General features: G+C 36.4%; 1 protein-coding gene across 49 annotated transcripts in view; it reads right to left on the bottom strand.

Annotated features, from left to right (window-relative positions):
* ADGRL3 (adhesion G protein-coupled receptor L3) overlaps positions 1-17,325 on the bottom strand; it is an 808,546-nt gene that overhangs the window by 149,472 nt on the left and 641,749 nt on the right. For 36 of the 49 annotated variants that reach the window (XM_072748906.1, XM_072748904.1, XM_072748902.1 and 33 more), the window contains 2 exons: positions 3,088-3,390; positions 738-841 (listed from right to left, as the gene is read on the bottom strand). In XM_072748906.1, the coding sequence (XP_072605007.1) occupies positions 738-841; positions 3,088-3,390 (407 nt within the window). The remainder of the gene's footprint in view (positions 1-737; positions 842-3,087; positions 3,391-17,325) is intronic. The other 13 variants (XM_072748899.1, XM_072748903.1, XM_072748898.1 and 10 more) reach the window with 1 other exon arrangement.

The following is a 17,325-nucleotide window of genomic DNA, read 5'->3' on the forward strand; positions in this document are numbered from 1 at the left end:
AGTAAGGCCATCATTTGTAATATTTCTCGGGGAAAAAAATCTCTTTCAGAAATTCCTCAGCATAGCTAATGTGCCATAGAAGGACTCTTCATTTTAGGAGTGCATAAATCCACACAAATTGCTATAATAAGGATTCATCCCATAGCCCTTTTGGCATAAATGCACATCTGGTCTCTGTTTGTAATGAAATCAATTCAAAGCCCCACAGTGCATTAATAATAAAAATGTTCAACATATTGCAACCAAATAAGCCCTGAAAATTTGAGTCTGCAAGATTCTGTCCACATATGTATACTTTTAACACTGATAAATGATTAGGTTACAGAACATTTATCAAATAGCTTAAGATTCCAAAGGTAGACGTTTTGGTGATCATTATTTCCATGGGAAAATACATATGTGTGTATGCTAGAAGCTTTTGCCTGCTTGATTTATAATGCCTCTTGGACTTTTATATCTGTAGTTCACAATATTATAAAAATTTTATTCATAATAAAATTATTATAAGCAATACTGCCTGGCTTAGAGGAAGTTCACAGATTTGTCCTTTAAGAACAACAAAATTCTAGATTAGCACATAGCGTATCAAAGGTTGTCATTAAATCTTAAATGAAGTTAAAAAGGGAGAATATTTCCATGTTAATTAAAAGATCTTAACTACTTTGTTTGCAACAGTTATAATCAATAACAGAGGATCTCGGTTTGGGAAAACCTTCCTTGTCAGTCATGTGATTTACCTTTTGTGTTATATGGTTGACCCAAGGAGAAGAACAGTTGCTAAGATCCGGTCCTTGGGGATCCCAGATTCCATCAGGAGCCAGGCAGAGATAAGTTGATACTCCTAAAACAATGAGAAAAATAAGTCTGCTTTAAATATTCAAACCATCTTGCTTACAAAGACTTTATATCCATGTTATGTTTAAATATGAACAAAGGCAAAACTGACATCATTAAACTAAGAGAATGTTTGTTAAAACACCGCACGCAGTGCCTGGCAAATAACTGACATTGGAGAAATGCAGCAGAACAAATAAAAACATTCAATATTTTGAAAGCACTTGCTGGCACCTATACCAGGTTCAGAGAACAATTTCCTAAATTAGATCGATGTGGTACCTGCCCCCACGGGGCTTAATGTGTGAGTTTTTTCAGAGGCAAGGTAGCAGTTGAGTCTTAAAGGTATCAGTGTGCAGGTTTTTCGGGAAAACAAGGTAGGAAAGGGCATTCCAGGTGCAGCAAAAATAAGTTGTCCTTGGGAAACTTCAAATGTTTTAAATTGAGGTCTACTGTAGAGGAGAGTTGTGTTTAATGGACTCAGAAAGGCAGGCAAAGTCAGATCATAAACTCCCTTGTCTGCCACCTGTGGGTGCTGGAAAATCAATGAACATTAAGCAGAGGGGAGAAATGAGCTGATTAAGGTTTTAGAAAGACAACTGTGGCAGCAGCATGGAGGACGAATCTGGGTGGGGAGATGTGAAGGTTTGGGGGAAGCTATGACAATAATTCAAGGGACAGCCTTGAATGTGGGTCTGTGTGGGTCTGGACAGAGTACAGCAGAAGGGACAGAGAAAAGGTTAAAAATAAGATTGTAGCGCAGGGACATTCACCTGGGAGGGCTCTAGAAGGTTTGGTTTCCTTTGAAGCTCTCTCTCAATTTTCACAGAACAATAATGACATATTTCTGTAGTGCTCTGTAGTTCTAAAACTGCTTTCAAATAAAGTATTTCACTCACCTTCACAACAAACATCTGATGGGGGGGTATTATTATTTTTCTTTTAGAAATGTAAGAGCTGAGGCCCACAACGAAATGCTTAGAGACAAGGTTTCAAACTGTTGGAATCAAACTGACTTCAGTACCACAGAAAACTTTAGAACTAAACATTGCATCCTTTCATAAAGGGAAGAAGGATTTCAGAATATTTTTTAAAAGACTTTGCCGAAAAAGAAATTACATGTGCACTTTTATAAAAGCCAATATTCTTTTTGGTCCTTCTCCCACTTCACATACTACAGGATTCAGAATGATATATCCACATTGGAACTGTGCTAAGATAAACCTGTTTAAAGTAACCAAATTGAAAAAAAAATTTTTTTAATTAAAAATAAAATTAAAAAATTAAAAAAAAATAAAGTAACCAAATTGACAACACCCAAAGACAGAGCCTATATTGCTTGTATCGTGACATCTATTGTACCTTTGCTCTATTTACATATTACATATTATATGGAATAAGGCAAATATTATTCAGCAGATCACATATTAGTTTTATGAAGATCAATGTAGGAAATAAGAAAACCAGGCTATTTCTGGCATAAAAATTGTAAATAATAATATGGTCACCACTTGGGGATATTTTTAATCACATCAGTAAAAAAAAATAAAAATAAAAATAAAAAATAAAAAAAAAAAAAGGGCAGGGAAGACGGAAGAACTATTCAGCTTTGAACTACCTCCTAGGGGAAAAAGATGGATCTCGCTCTCTCTACTGGATGTTCAGTAATGGAAGGCTGGCTCCTGCCTTTGTGAAGAGCCTTTGGCTATCGAAGGACAGCTACAATGACTTGTCAAAAGCATAGTCAAACTTCCTCTTCTGTTAAGTTTTAAGTAGTTTCCATGATCATCTTCTAAGAGATGATGACTTCTAAGGGAGAAGTCCTCCACCTTGTTTTCTGCTAGAGACATTTGACAGTTGGTGACAAGCATGAGAACTAGTTCCCAGCAACCCGGTGATTCACTCGGGGCTGCTGCACAGAAGGGCCTTCTGGAGTAGCCAGGACACCCACAGCCTCACAGTAAGTTCACTCACAGCCCTCACACTGTGGGCAAAAACCAATGACCTCATGTGTATACACACCAAATCCTCACTGGTGACTTCTTCAGAAACTCTGAAAATATGTTGCTTTAAATTGTAATTGGGCTGAGTCCAGAATTCAGTCAAAGTCAAATTGCAAAAATATGTAGTAACAAACAGAAAACTAAAGAAAAAATTGCAAAAAAAAAAATTGCAAAAAAAAATTGGAAAAAAAAAAAAAAGGCAAGCTAAAGTAACAAAAGATCTTTCACTTAGTCAGTAGAACAGACTTACCTATCGTTCCTGCAGGGCATGGCTGCTTGGCCATCTGTCCTTGACGGGTCTTGAACCACATGATTTCTCGGGCTTCCACAGCTTCACAGCTCTCTTCCAGAGCTGGGATTTGGGAGGATGCTGATGGCAGGTGTGTGGTAATGTCATCAAGCACCTCCACAGCTGGAGATGGGGTGCTGGTACTCCGGTTTCTTCTTCCTGACATGGATGGGGTGGTGGTCCTCCCAGGGCTCCAAGTTGTGGTCCGCAGAGTGGTACTGGTGGTGGTGCTTCCCATGCCAAGAGGTCCTGTGGTAGAGATTTCTGAAATAAAATTCAAAAGAAAACACCTACATTGCTTGTTCATCACCTCAAGATGTCCTAGTACCTTAGGAACCATTTCTATCTGACAATTCAAAGAGCCTTAAACATGAAATACATAAGCCAGTACCATGAGGTGTCTGAGCGTCGCTTCAGGACCATGACAGACGTCTGACCAACGCCAAACATTGGCTTATCCATGGTTTCACTCAACTCAAATCACAGAGAAGAAAACTGCAGCACAACCCAACTCTTCAGTGTTTCTTAATCCTTCAGGCCTTTTTAACATTTAGAGGATTAATACTTCAAGCCCTCACCTCAGAATTTTCAAACTTATATAGGAGAGAGCTATATATGATAGTCTTTTCACATTGAATATAACATGAGTTTCTAAAGATGAAGTAATTATGGGAGATGGATCAGGAAAAAAAAAGGGCATCAAAATTTAAAGTGTTCTCGAGCTAAAAGGTAAAGAACAATTCTGAGTACAGTAGCTTGAAGATTGAGAACTAACCCATCTTAAAACCTCCAAGACTTGACATTTACTAATGTAAAGTAAAAGTAGTTTCCAATTAGTTGTCTCATAAATTATTTTCTAACCGGATTCCTTAAAATGGGGAAATGGGGAAATGTATTCCAAATTCCAAATGCAACTGGTGAGGTTCCTTGATCAGATATGAACAGGTTATTAAGCCTAGAACATATCCAAAGGAATGTTCTATTAATACTATGGAAATAATCACTGCAGAAGATCATCTTTCTGGGAAAATATAGATTTCCATCCTAAGAAGGCAAGAGCATGCCAGGCCTCCACATACATACATACACTGCATTCCTAATTGTAAGGTTAGAAACTACCCTTAACCTCATTTACTGGCAATAAACCCAGGGGCACTGATTCTAGCCAGATTCAAAGTAGCTTGGGTTTATGGAACTCGGAGTCCTGTGTTGAGCCTCCAGCTGTTTGTCATTCACTGTCTGCTTTCTTTAACGTGTCATCGACCTGACTCTGCTGCCCCAGAAGAGGTACCACATCCATCACCGGGTGTTTGGTATGTATAACAAGATAGAGACGGCGGTAGGAAGGGAGTATGGATTTTCTGAACATTTAATCACTGAAACTGTAGCATGTTCTGAAGTGATGCTATTTTTCTAGCTGTCTCCTTGCTTGTTCTGTTTCCTCTTCCTCTCTTCTAAGCTTTTCTCCTTCCTCTTGGAGTCTCCCTCTATGGGAATGCGATGTTCATAACATCATTGATGCAAAGTTCATGAAAGCAGAAAGAGGATCGTTTTTCCCCTTCCTCCATTTATATCTCATCTCCCAAACTGCTGAGTCTCATTGATTTTCATTTCTCTATTTTTCTCTGTTCTCAATCGTCACTAGCCACACTCCCCCACTCATCAGTAGATGAGTACGACAGACCTTCTAAGCTTTTTGCCAGTGAAAGCAATACCAGAACAAAATGGCAATATTGAGATTTTACTATCGATTTTTGCAAAATCAAAATTCAGAATTCATAAACTAAAATTGACACTAATTGTTTACCACAAATATAAAATTTAGCAACATGAGTGAAATTCAATTACAAACAGTAGAAATGATTCTAATACATATATCAGTTGCATTTAAATTTCTTGAAATGTCTCAAAAAGAAAAAAATACAATTAAGAACTAATAATAGGGGTGCCTGGGTTGCTCAGTCAGTTGAGTGATTGCCTTTGGCTCAGGTCATGATCCCAGGGTCCTGGGATCAAGCCCCGTATCAGGCTCCCTGATCACTGGGTAGCCTGCTTCTCCCTGTAAAGCTCCCCATGCTTGTGCATTCACTGTTTCTCTATCAAATAAGTAAATAAAATATTTTTTAAAAAGAACTATTAATAACTTGACAGTGAATAGTACTTAATATTAAATTAATTAAAATAAATTAATATTAAAATTGAATACTCTTGTTCTTATTAATAGTAAGTATTAGCCTTAAAAACAAATGTCAGTGTTGTCGTTGCTGGGATACAAGCGCCTTTTTAGTAAGGCAATAGTTAAAAACTAACTCCAAGCATTTTCTCTGTCTCCTTCAATTTAAATAATGCCATCTCTCATTTGTAGTTTCTTCAGAATTATATAGATACTGAAGAATGCTTTCTAAATGAATGCACTTTCCTTCATTTAGATATTTTAGTTAGCATACAATGCTCTGGGATGGAAGAGATTTGTTTTGCAAACATTTTTACTCTGATAAAACTGCATAATCCCACATGCAGTGAGAAGATTGACCGGTCTATTGTCTCAATCACACAAATCATACACAAGGAACAACGATACACTATCACAAGATGCTTGTTTGCTGTGCCTCTGGCCTTGCTAATTTTGAATAGATTCGTCTTTTAGCACAGATTTAATATATTTTTCTTTGTGCTCTATAATGGCCCAGATTTCAGATTTTTAAAGACTATAGTACCACACCAAAATGTCTTTAACAATACCACCACACAATGGAAATCAATGCTCATTATTTTTCTCTAAAATTATCCTATTGAAACAATTCTCTACCTTTTGCCAGAGGCATCTTGTAGGGTATAAATTGGAATATGTTACTCTCCAGATTAAAATCCCTTAAATCATTTCTGTCTGCCCTCTAAACAAAGACTGGACTCCTTTTCTTTGTGCCTAAAGCCCTTTATGAGTTTATTTCTCTAGCTCATTTGTAATGCTTCTTCATCTTTCAGCTCTACCATTAAGCCATACAAAATTACCAGTAATTTCCCAACTGTACCCTGTTCTTTCTGCCTCAGGGTTTTTGCACATGCTGCAGCATTCCTGATCCTATTTCCACCTGGCTAATTTCTGTTTAGCCTTTGGGGATTGCTTGGATGCCATCTCCACCAAGGAACCTTTTCAAAGTTACCAAGACGAGGTTACATACTAATGTGTTTTGTTCAAGACTATTTCCTCAGTTTTTAGCCTTGTGTCTGACCTACAGTAAATTAGCTCTCAGTCAAGATAGAAGAACATCAGGGGTAGGTCAAGGAAGCAAGAGAGGGTTCAGTTGTGAAATATCATAAAAAAAGGAAAAATGATAAATATAGTAGATGGAGTTGTTAAGAGTCCTTGTAGTTGATAGGCTAAAAATATTATTTTATAAGTGCATTTTATGCTATCATTAAGAAAACTACCAGATAACACAAAAAGACGCAGGAAGAACAGTCTCCTCTTCCTCCAAATAATGCTCTTTCAGGACATCCATATTTAAACTGAATATACTCTTGTGAAGCAATGAAGTATACTGATAAGGGAATTTTTTAAAGTTTGAATTGTTATCTAATACACTGCAAGGACTTAGTTTAAATATGGACATATTAATATTAAGGATTAATATAGAACTTATTTCTTTGGAATTGTGTTGCAGAGAGGTGCCTATTTACATATAACACTTTATCAAAATTATATAATTCTCCTCACTATTTTGTCATTGTTACTGTGCTCACTGTGCTTATATTTTCATAAGAGTAACTAAACAAACTCCTTATGTAGAAAATTTTAATTCTCCTGTCCCCTGAAATATATTGCCCATGGCTTCTTTCATTTTTATATTTTGGCTTACTTTGTTTAATTTATTTTTCCTTCAATCTGCCTTGAAAAGAATAAATATTATTTGAATATCACTATAGGTTATAGTCTGTGGAGTATACTAATGGAAAACAGTGAAAATAATCAACATTGGTATAGTGCTTTACATTTTTCAATGTCTTTATTATCTCATTGAATTCACGGCATGTAGTAATTGTAACTACAAATTTCTAATTTTACAAATGAAAAAATATAGGCTCAGATGGTAAGTGAATCATAATCTTACCTACAGAAAGTAAATCAGTGTCCCCCAATTCCATATTCCATGTTTCTATAATAAGCTATCAAAAATGACATTCTGAATTATCTCGTGCATTCTACAACTGAGTCTTCCACATGCTTTAAGAAGGGTGTGAAGTACAATGATTCTAATAAGACATTACTATTCTTGATCACAAAACATATTTTTGGGGATGGACATTGTTAATTGTTTTCCCCCAAGGCCTTATGTTGAAGCCCTACCCCACTTATAACTCGACTTGGCAATGGAGATTTTAAAAAAGGTAATTAAGGTTCAATGAGATTGTAAGGGTGGGGCCCTGATCCAATAGAACTGTTATCCTTAAATGAAAAGGAAGACATACAAAAAAAAAAAAAAAAAAAAAAGAAAAGAAAAGAAAAGGAAGAAATAGTAGGGATGCATGCTCATAAAATAAAGGCCATATGAGGACATAATGAGAAGGTGGCCATTTCTAAGGCAAGGTGTGAGACCTCAAGAGGAACCAACCAGACCAGAACCTTGGTTTTGTGGACTTTTAGTTGCCCAAACTGGGAGGAAATGATTTCTGTTGTTTAAGTTACCTAGCCTGTGGTATTTTGTCATGACAGCCTTAGCAGACTATTACAGGCATCCTACAAAAAAACTGTAAAATTTTAAAAAGAATATAAAACTTCACAATAGAAGAAATGTTAACCTTCTACTCATAAAGTGCATGAACTTTCTTCTTGATTCATTTTTTTTCTTCTCTAAAATACGCGTCTCCCCTGATGGTTTTCCCTTTACTAATCTTCTGTGTTGACTTCACTCCAACATATAGTATTTAGGCTGACTACAGAAATGTTTCTTTCTCCCCTCCCTCCATGTATTTATTTAAATCCAAGGTCAGTTATTGAAGAAATCTTCCCAAGGGCTTGATAGAGGAAATAAGAAACCTAAAACCATAGCAACACTACAAGTGGCTTTTGGTACTTGCACAGTGCTCTGGGTAGAAGAGAGAAATTTTGCTTTATCCCCATGGATATAAGCTGGTGGCAGCAGATTTGATTATACTTACCTTTAAAAAAGAAACATTAATTTTACCTATCAGGAAATTATGTGATTCCTTTCAGAATTCATTCATAATATTTGGCTTAATGGCCTCTTAAGATAGTGAAATTCCACAAATCATTAGCCATGGGAAGGCATATTTATTTTTATAATTTAATCCATTTATATTTTATGATTTACCCATATCATTCTTATTGCAAAAAGAGGAAATAATCTATACTAATCAAACATGAATTTGTAATGACCTTATTATATAAAATAATAAGCTAAATAGGGGATTTGAGGACATCTTATTAAAATTATCTGCTAGAGACACCCAGGGGCCCCCCCAAAAAAAGAAAAAAAAATAAAATAAAATTATCTGCTACATATTTAGCCCTATCATGCCAGGAACTGTGTTGTATGTTTTAAATGTGTTCCAATTTAGTGCTCCTAAGAATCTTTGGGTGGATGTATTTACCTCCATTTCAGAGATGAAAGAAGTCAAAAAAAATAAGTAATTCTCTCAGGCTCACATAACTGTTAAATGATGGAACCAGGATTTCAAACTAAGTCCATCAACCTCCCTCCCCTTTCCATTAGGACCATGTGTGGTGTTAGACTTTAGACAGGATCAATGACAGAAACACATATGCAGAAGGTCTTAATGAATTCGGAAATTAATTTTTCCTAAACACTGCTCACATGTAATTTTATTGGTATTGCTATAGTTCAGACCTGTTGGGTATTTACTTAAGGCTTAATATGGATAGGAATTGGCCCATTTGATTCTGACAGAAAATCTATAAGGAGGCACTATTAATTACCTTCATTTTACAGATGGTGAAACTGCAGCACCAAGAGACTCAGTAATTTTTCAAAGGTTAAAAGTTCCTAAGCAGAAGAATGGACAAACAACCAAGCCATGGTTACAGAGACTCATTCTTAAGCATGCTAACCTGGATGGGACATTGAGAACCTCAACTTGATCCCCCAAAGAGCAGCCTGCCCACTGCTGTTAAAAGGGGAGGCAGTAATTGTCTTAGAGCTAATTTCTTTCTGCTTATGGCATTTCTAATTCTCGTAGTAAAGATTCAGGACAGGCTAAGAAAACTGTAGAATCCACAAAACTTAATACATTGTTCAGCATCCAAGTAGACAATAAACAAGCAGCAAACAATAATGTGAGATAATAGTTGACTTTCTTTGAGCATAAATGACATATTTGGCAGTATGCTAAGGCTTTACATGCATAAGCAAGGTACAGAGAGGTTGCGTGAATTTCCTAGCTTCACATGGTTGGTAAGTGGTGAAGCCGGCATTTAAATACATGTAGTTTGACCCTAAACCCATGTGTATCAATATTAACTGAGAGAGGTTTGAAATCTTTTCTTTTTTTAAGTATCAAGTATGGCATATATTATTGACCTATAAGAGAGTTCAACTCTAGAAATTACAAGATTAATTCATTCTATCGATATTTATTTTAATTTTTTTAGGTTTTATTTATTTATTCATGAGGACCAGAGAGAGGGGCAGAGACATAGACAGAGGGAGAAGCAGGTTCCCCGGAGGGAGCCTGATGTGGGGACTTGATCCCAGGACTCCGGAATCACAACCTGAGCCGAAGGCAGAAGCTCAACCACTGAGCCACCCAGGTGTCCCTCTATCCATATTTATTAAGTAACAGGAGTTGTATTGGGAATAAAATGTTGAGTATAGTTACCACGTTCCTTGAGCTCATGAAGCCGTCTCTAAGAGCTTTATAGAAAAAGCTACTGAAGAAGACAGGCAATAGAAGAAAAATACCCTAACTCTATTTTTCATTCAGTATGTTTATTGGTGTTTGTTTTATACTATGCATTGTGCTGGGGATCAAGGATTCAGAGGTGAAGCAGAGAGTACTGCCTTCAAGATGATTTTAATATACCTAATTTTCTCAAATGTACAATATCATCAGTTATTTTTTGAGCCACTTAGAAAGAAAAGTTGAATCTCTGCTAATTAAACTCCGACATGTCTTCAATTGTGAGGTGCATTTCCAGCTTAGGAAATGTTAAAAGGTGAAATAATGAGAATCTTCCAGTTGGTAAAACATTCTAATAGCAGACATGTCTTCTTATAACACAATTAGATAAAGAATCATTTATAAGAGATGTGACTATGGGGTGCCTCGAGGCTCAGTTGGTTAATAAGCATCTGACTCTTGATTTTGGCTCAGGTCATGATCTCAGGGTCATGAAACTGAGCCCCTTGTTGAGCTCCATCCAGTGTGTGAAGCCTGATTAAGATTTTCTCACTCTTTCTGCCATTGCTCCTTCTCCCCTCTAAAAATAAACTAATTAACTAATTAAATTAAATAAAAAAGATTCAACTTTGAACAGATTGTAATATATCTCTGTGCCTTAGTTTTTTTCACTACACAGAACCAATAACATATATTTGAGAAAAAAATGGCAGTATGCATTTAAAGTGCTTAGCAAAGTAAAAGAATAATACATTTTTATTATCAGTGATAATACTGTATTTATTCCTTGCTTCAACCAAAAATTATTGATAGCTTACTATGTGCAAATTGCTATTCTACATATTGGGGATACAGAAATGTATATAAATGTATATAAAAATGAAAAAACTAAAAATTTCTGCTCTCATAAAGCTTACATTTCAGGAGGAGAAATAATAAATAGGACAAAAAATAAAAAATACATTAGATGCGTGCTAAGGATAAAAAGAATAAATAAAGCAGGAGAAAGTGACAGAAAGTGCTGGGTGATGGCGAGGGTGTCAGGTACAGCCTGCTAAGGTGACAAGTGGCAGAGTGAGAGATGGGAATAGCTGGAAGCCTCTCAGATATTACAGTCAGTGTCCATAGGGCCTGAGGCACAGTGAGGTGACCAGTGCGGCTGGATCAATGGGTATGAACTGCGATCAGAGAGGGGGTATGGGCTATAGCATGTAGGGCTTTACAGTTACGGTGAGAACTTTAGTATGGGAAGTCACCGGAAGGTTCTGAGCGGTGGAGTGACATGATCTGATTCAGATTCACTTGGGTTGCTGTAGTTAAGGGTGGCTGAATCGGAGAAGGTGGAAGTAGAGAGAACAAGTGACTACTTGGCCATACACCTGAGGTGCTGGTGATGATGCTAATGACAAGAATGCTATGGGATGGATACACATATGCCCACAAGGGCATGCGGTTTGAGAGAGGAGGTGATGGCTTTGGGTACGGGTGCTATGGTCCTCACTGACACCCAGTTGGCCTTTTGTAATTGTTAATTGACTTGAACTGACATTTGCCCCTTTGCTTAAACAAAAGGAGAGTTAGTTCTTCTCATATAAATTCTTCTCTAGCTCTATTCAATTATTAATATTTATTTAAATTTTAGACAACAGCATAAACATATTAATTTCAAACTGTATGAAAATAATCCTGAGGATTCCTGAATTATAATCAACAGAAGCATGTTGGTATGCTCATTCCCAGACAATTTATAGAAGTTTTAATTTATGGGAATATTAAGTAAACTCTGGTCGTGATGAAACAATGCAGACAAACAAACTGGGGAAATAAATTCAAGTGGATTCGAGTTTACTGATTTCTCGACATCCAGTAAAACATTCAAGGAGGGGAAGTAGTTGAATTGGTGTTAGGATTTAGAATAATTCCTTACTTCTAATCTCAATACTGTGTTTTATTTCCCTAGATCTGACATCATTGTTATCCAGTTACTGGAGTTATTGCCTAATATTTGCAGTGACATATGTTTTACTATTAACTTGTGAATTGTAGTTTACCTATGAAGATAAAGTGATACCGAAATAGAAGGGTTGTGCATGATTTATTTTTAAGTATAAAGTTAAAATAAATTCAAGAAAAACAAAATTATCCTCTGTGTTTGGAAATGAAATACTCAAGTGAACAGCGAAGAATGAAGAAGAGTTCATCATTTAAGCTTCAAGTTTTTTTTTTTAAAGAAATGCAATTTGAGTAACTTTGATCTATTGCCGATGCTTGAAAATATATATGTGCTTGTTATTTCTGTACAAGTTTCTAAGAAACTGATAAAATGTAACGCTTTATTTTAGGACAGCTACTGGTCTTGGTTATTTGTTTTGTTGTTTATGTTTAGAGTCTGGAAAAAAGAAGGATGTTATATTGCTTTTTAAGTACCTCAAAAATATTTCTTTAAAACCCTCCCCAAAAAACTCCAGCATTGATTTTTTATCTAATAATCCTAAGAGTGACATGAATTGGAGCTCCAACTAGCTGCTAGAACGGGAATACCAGGTTGTATAAAACATGATCCCTTTCCTCAAGGAGTTTATAGGGTGGGCAGTCTAATTTTATCATAGGTTGTAGGAAATAAAAGGGTGGCTCTTCAGTGTGCCCATCAACTTTCTCCCACTGGTGAGTCCAATTAATATTTCATTTATTCAGGTAATTTAAATAATAAAAAGGAAGGAAGCTGTAAAACTGGCATATAAATGATTCTTAATTTCAAATGCAACCACAACCATATTGTATGGCATTCGAAAGGACTTAAATACTCAGCATAGAGATGACAGACTTGATACATAAATTAAGTCTATCTGCCCAAATCGTATTTCAATTCTACAACCCTTCCTAAGTACAGGGAAATTTGACATTCCACACTGTTTCCATGCAAATATACTACTTGGAATACATGAAGTATTCAATCATGCATGTTGGGTGAGTGAGAATAAATATGCTTTATTTTAAAAAGTATTTTCAGAAGATCTACGTGTACTACTGTATCTCAATTACATTGACATTTTGAATTAAATAATTTGATCAACTACTCCAGATTAGTTTGTAAAATTTGATATACAACGGTTTCAAAATTTTCCTTACACAATATTCAAAAGCCAAAATACAAGTGTCAGAAACTGTAGACTCAGACTCTCAAGACACTTAAATATTTATTCACTTAAATATTTATTTATTGAAAAGTTTTATTTTTTTCTTTGACAGAGAGAACAATTGAGCACAAACAGGGAGAGAAGGAAAGGAAGAAGGAGGATCCCCACTGAACAGACTCCCTGCTGAGCTCAATGTAGGGCTTGATCCCAAGACCCCGGGATCATGACTTGAGCCAAAGGCAGACACTTAATTGACTGAGCCACCCAGGCACCCCAAGAAACTTAAATATTTAAAAAGATGCTATTAATTTATAATTACTTCCCCTTAAAATAATTGTGTTAGGGATGCCTGAGTGGCTCAGCAGTTTAGCACCTGCCTTAGGCCTAGGGAGTGATCCTGGAGACCCACATGGGAATGGAGTCCCACATCAGGATCCCTGCATGGAGCCTGCTTCTCCCTCTGCCTGTGTCTTTGCCTCTTTCTCTGTGTGTGTCTCTCATGAATAAATAAATAAAATCTTAAAAAAAAATAATTGTGTTTAAAAAAAAGCAATAGATTCAAAATGGAGTCATCTGTGCTAAGCCCCCCATCAGCAAATCAAGACTTAATATTTAACTTAATTGCAGTTTCAGCCTCTCCCAGGAACATAACCTTTAATCAGTTAGTCTGGAATTATCTGGTTAGCACTAGTGAATAATCTGCCAGATAGACCCGTTCCTTTCCCCTTAGGAAGGTGATCTTGTCAAAAACAATCTATTCTTTGCTAGAAATTTCCTTTTCCTGCCCCCTTTTTTCTACAAAAACCTATTTTGTATAGCTCCTTGTAGCCCCTTTCTACTTGCTGGATAGGATGCTGCCCAACTCATGAATCACTGAATAAAATCAATTATATCTTCAAATCAACTCGGTTGAATTTTGCTTTTCTTACAAAGGGAAGGGTAGAAATAGTCTCTGTTGAACTGAAGAACAGGTGGTTGAGTGAATAAGCCAAGGTATTTCCTGTTACAGACTCAGGAATAGAATTCAGGGCACCTAAGGTAAATGTTTTCAACTATCCCCCTTATGTTGAGAATTTAGCAACTTCTTCTCACTCTTTTATGCAAACAACTTATTTTCTTTCACCTACATGCCCACCATGCCTTACCTACCACCTTCCAAATTAATGGAGTAATATATAAAAACCTCCCCATTTTGCTTTCTCCTGGTTATAATAGTAATAATTACTATAATTACTATTATTTTTAAAAAAATTTTATTTATTTAATTGAGAGAGAGAGTGAATAGGAGAGAGAGCACAATTAGGAGCAGACGGAGAGGGAGAAGCAGATTCCCCACTGAGCAGGGCCACTCACCCCATGCAGGACTCAATGCCAGGACCCCTATCACGACCTGAGCTGAAGGCAAATACTTTATCGACTGAGCCACCTAGGCATCTTTTTTTTTTTTTTTTAAGATTTTATTCATTTATTCATGAGAGACACAGAGAGAGACACAAGCAGAGACACAGGCAGAGGGAGAAGCAGGCTCCATGCAGGGAACCCGATGTGGGGCTCAATTCCAGAACTCCGGATCACGCCCTGAGCCAAAGGCAGATGCTCAACCACTGAGCCACCCAGACATTCCCCCAGGTACCCTTACCACTATTATTTTTTAAGAAGATGGAGTCATGCACTCCATAGGTAGTGATAAATAAGTCAGAGAAGAATATTGCTTGGTAAGAATCTGCCCACAGGATAATGATTTTTAGGTTTCTCTACTAAAAAGAAAAAGAAAAAAAACACATACAAGGACAAATACATGCACATTACACATATATTCCAGACTGCTGGGGAAAATAAATAAATAAAATGGATACTGATTATATTGGGCTCTTCTACTTCAAAAGAATTATGTTCATTTTCAGAGACTTATGAAGAAACCTCAAAAGCTTCGTAAGACAGTACATTCACTGTATTAATAATAAAATAAAAGGCAGTGTGAGGTACCCTGGGAAAAGCATTGATTTTAGGTTCAAATATTAGATTATCATCTACTCGCTATTTGGCTTTGGGCAAATTAATCTTCCAGAAATTCGAAATTTCCTTATCTTTAATAATGTGGATTCCTATTATTTACTTCGATAATACTAACATACAAGAGACATTCAGTAATAATATAACATTATAATTAAATTCAGGTTATTCCAAGATGCCATCAATTTTCCTTCAGGAGAATTATAAACAGCTATCTAGCTTACAGAAGTAAAGTAGTTTTTGCACCTCTATAACAAGAACAAAGATAGGCTATGCTGAAATAAAATTATAAAGTTTATCTTTTTTCACTTCAATATCTGAAGGACATTTAAAGCCCCAGCAGTAATTTATCACCCACTTTATCCAAACCTGCTGTGGAGAGGACAGTGATATTGTTAGTTGTACTCCAATGGGAAATGTTTTAGAATTTTTTTTTAAAGATTTTATTTATTTATTCATGGGAGTCACAGAGAGAGAGAAAGAGAGAGAGGCAGGCAGAGGGAGAAGGAGGGTCCCTGCGGGAGCCCAATGCAGGACTCGATCCCAGAACCCTGGGAACACAACCTGAGCCAAAAGCAGACACTCAACCACTGAGCCATCCAGGTGCCCCGGGAAATAATTGTTTTAAGAAAAAATAATGTAACTAAGGAAAACAAATATTTCCTCAAAATCATTTGCTTGTTCTGTGCTATTTCAAATTTTGAGATGATACGATTTGGGAACATACAAGATATTCCAAAACTTTTTCTAAAAAAAATATTCAGTATTTAGCTTTGAAAGTAAAATAGGGGGATTGGGGAGATGGGAAAGAAAAGGACTATTTTAAATTAATATTGAAATATATAATATGAATAAAATCAAACTATTGTGGATTCAAAATTGTAGATGGCCCACATAATTTAGGAGTCCACAAGTAGTAATAAAATTTCTGCCTGTAGCCTGATCCCGTAGAAGCACAGCCTGATCCTTACGTAGGAGGGAGTCAAAAATATGTGTGACACTCTCTGCAGGCCAAGGTTTAGACTTTTTGTAGCCCATGGCCCCATGAAGACAGACTACTGCTGTTTTGCTTGGCCACAATCCTGGATGACTTGAACAGCACACGACACAGAGGAGGGACTCAATTAATACCTGTTCAATAAATGCACTTTAACATCAACTGCCTCGATTCATTGCAAAATATTCATAAGAGGACTTGAGTTTGATCACTGATGCCCTGAGAATATCACCGTCCCCCTTCTTTAGAAAGCTTGCTCTATTATAATGGCCTTAAGAAAATTAACTTTTTGTTTTAAAATAAGTATAGACTCAGAGGAAGTTGCAAAAATAGTAAAAAAGAGCCCCTCCCTCAGCTTCCCTCAGTGGAGCCATCTTATATAGCTACAGTATAATATCAAAGCCAGGAACTGGGCATTGGTAGATGACTGTGCCAGTTTGACTACAGACTTTATATCATTTCACCTGCATTCATTTATGTGTGCATGCTTATGTTCTACGAGATTTTATCTCAGGCATAGATTTGTATGACCACTGCCACATTCAAGATGCAGAGCTGTTCTATATACAAAAGAACTGCCTTGTGTCACCTCTTTGTATTCAAATCTGCCCCCATGGTTATCTCCTGGCAACCATTTATCTATTCTCCATCTCTACAGTTTCATCCTTTCAAGAGTGTTATATAAATAGAGTGGTAGGCATTACACCTTTTGAGATTGGCTTTTTTCACTAAGCATAATGCTCTTGAGGGCCACCCAGGTAGTTGTAGCTGTAAGTAGTTAAGTCATCTCCCTGGATCATCAAATAAGTACCTATAATTCTATCTTTCACCTTGTACCTGTAGTGATCTTTAAGAAATGCAAATCTATGTTGTTGCTCTTTAAAAACTCCTAACTGATCTTACTATAAAGTCAAAATCCTTAAACGTGACATAAAAAGCCCACTAATCCTCACCCTGCCTAACTCTCCAGTAGGTGCTTAAGCCTTCCTGTCTTTGCTGTCTCCTAACCTCCTGGATTTATTTCCTGTGTCCTCAGAAAGGCCTCTTCTCATTTTCAATGATGTGAATGTGTCCTTCTGGAATATTTTTTTTTCCTTCTGGAATATTGTTCTCAATCTCAACTATTCTTCCCTACTATGCCCCACTCTCTGTACTTTGTTAAATCACTAATCT

Source organism: Vulpes vulpes, chromosome 2 (assembly GCF_048418805.1).
Source record: "Vulpes vulpes isolate BD-2025 chromosome 2, VulVul3, whole genome shotgun sequence".
Taxonomy (NCBI): domain Eukaryota; kingdom Metazoa; phylum Chordata; class Mammalia; order Carnivora; family Canidae; genus Vulpes; species Vulpes vulpes.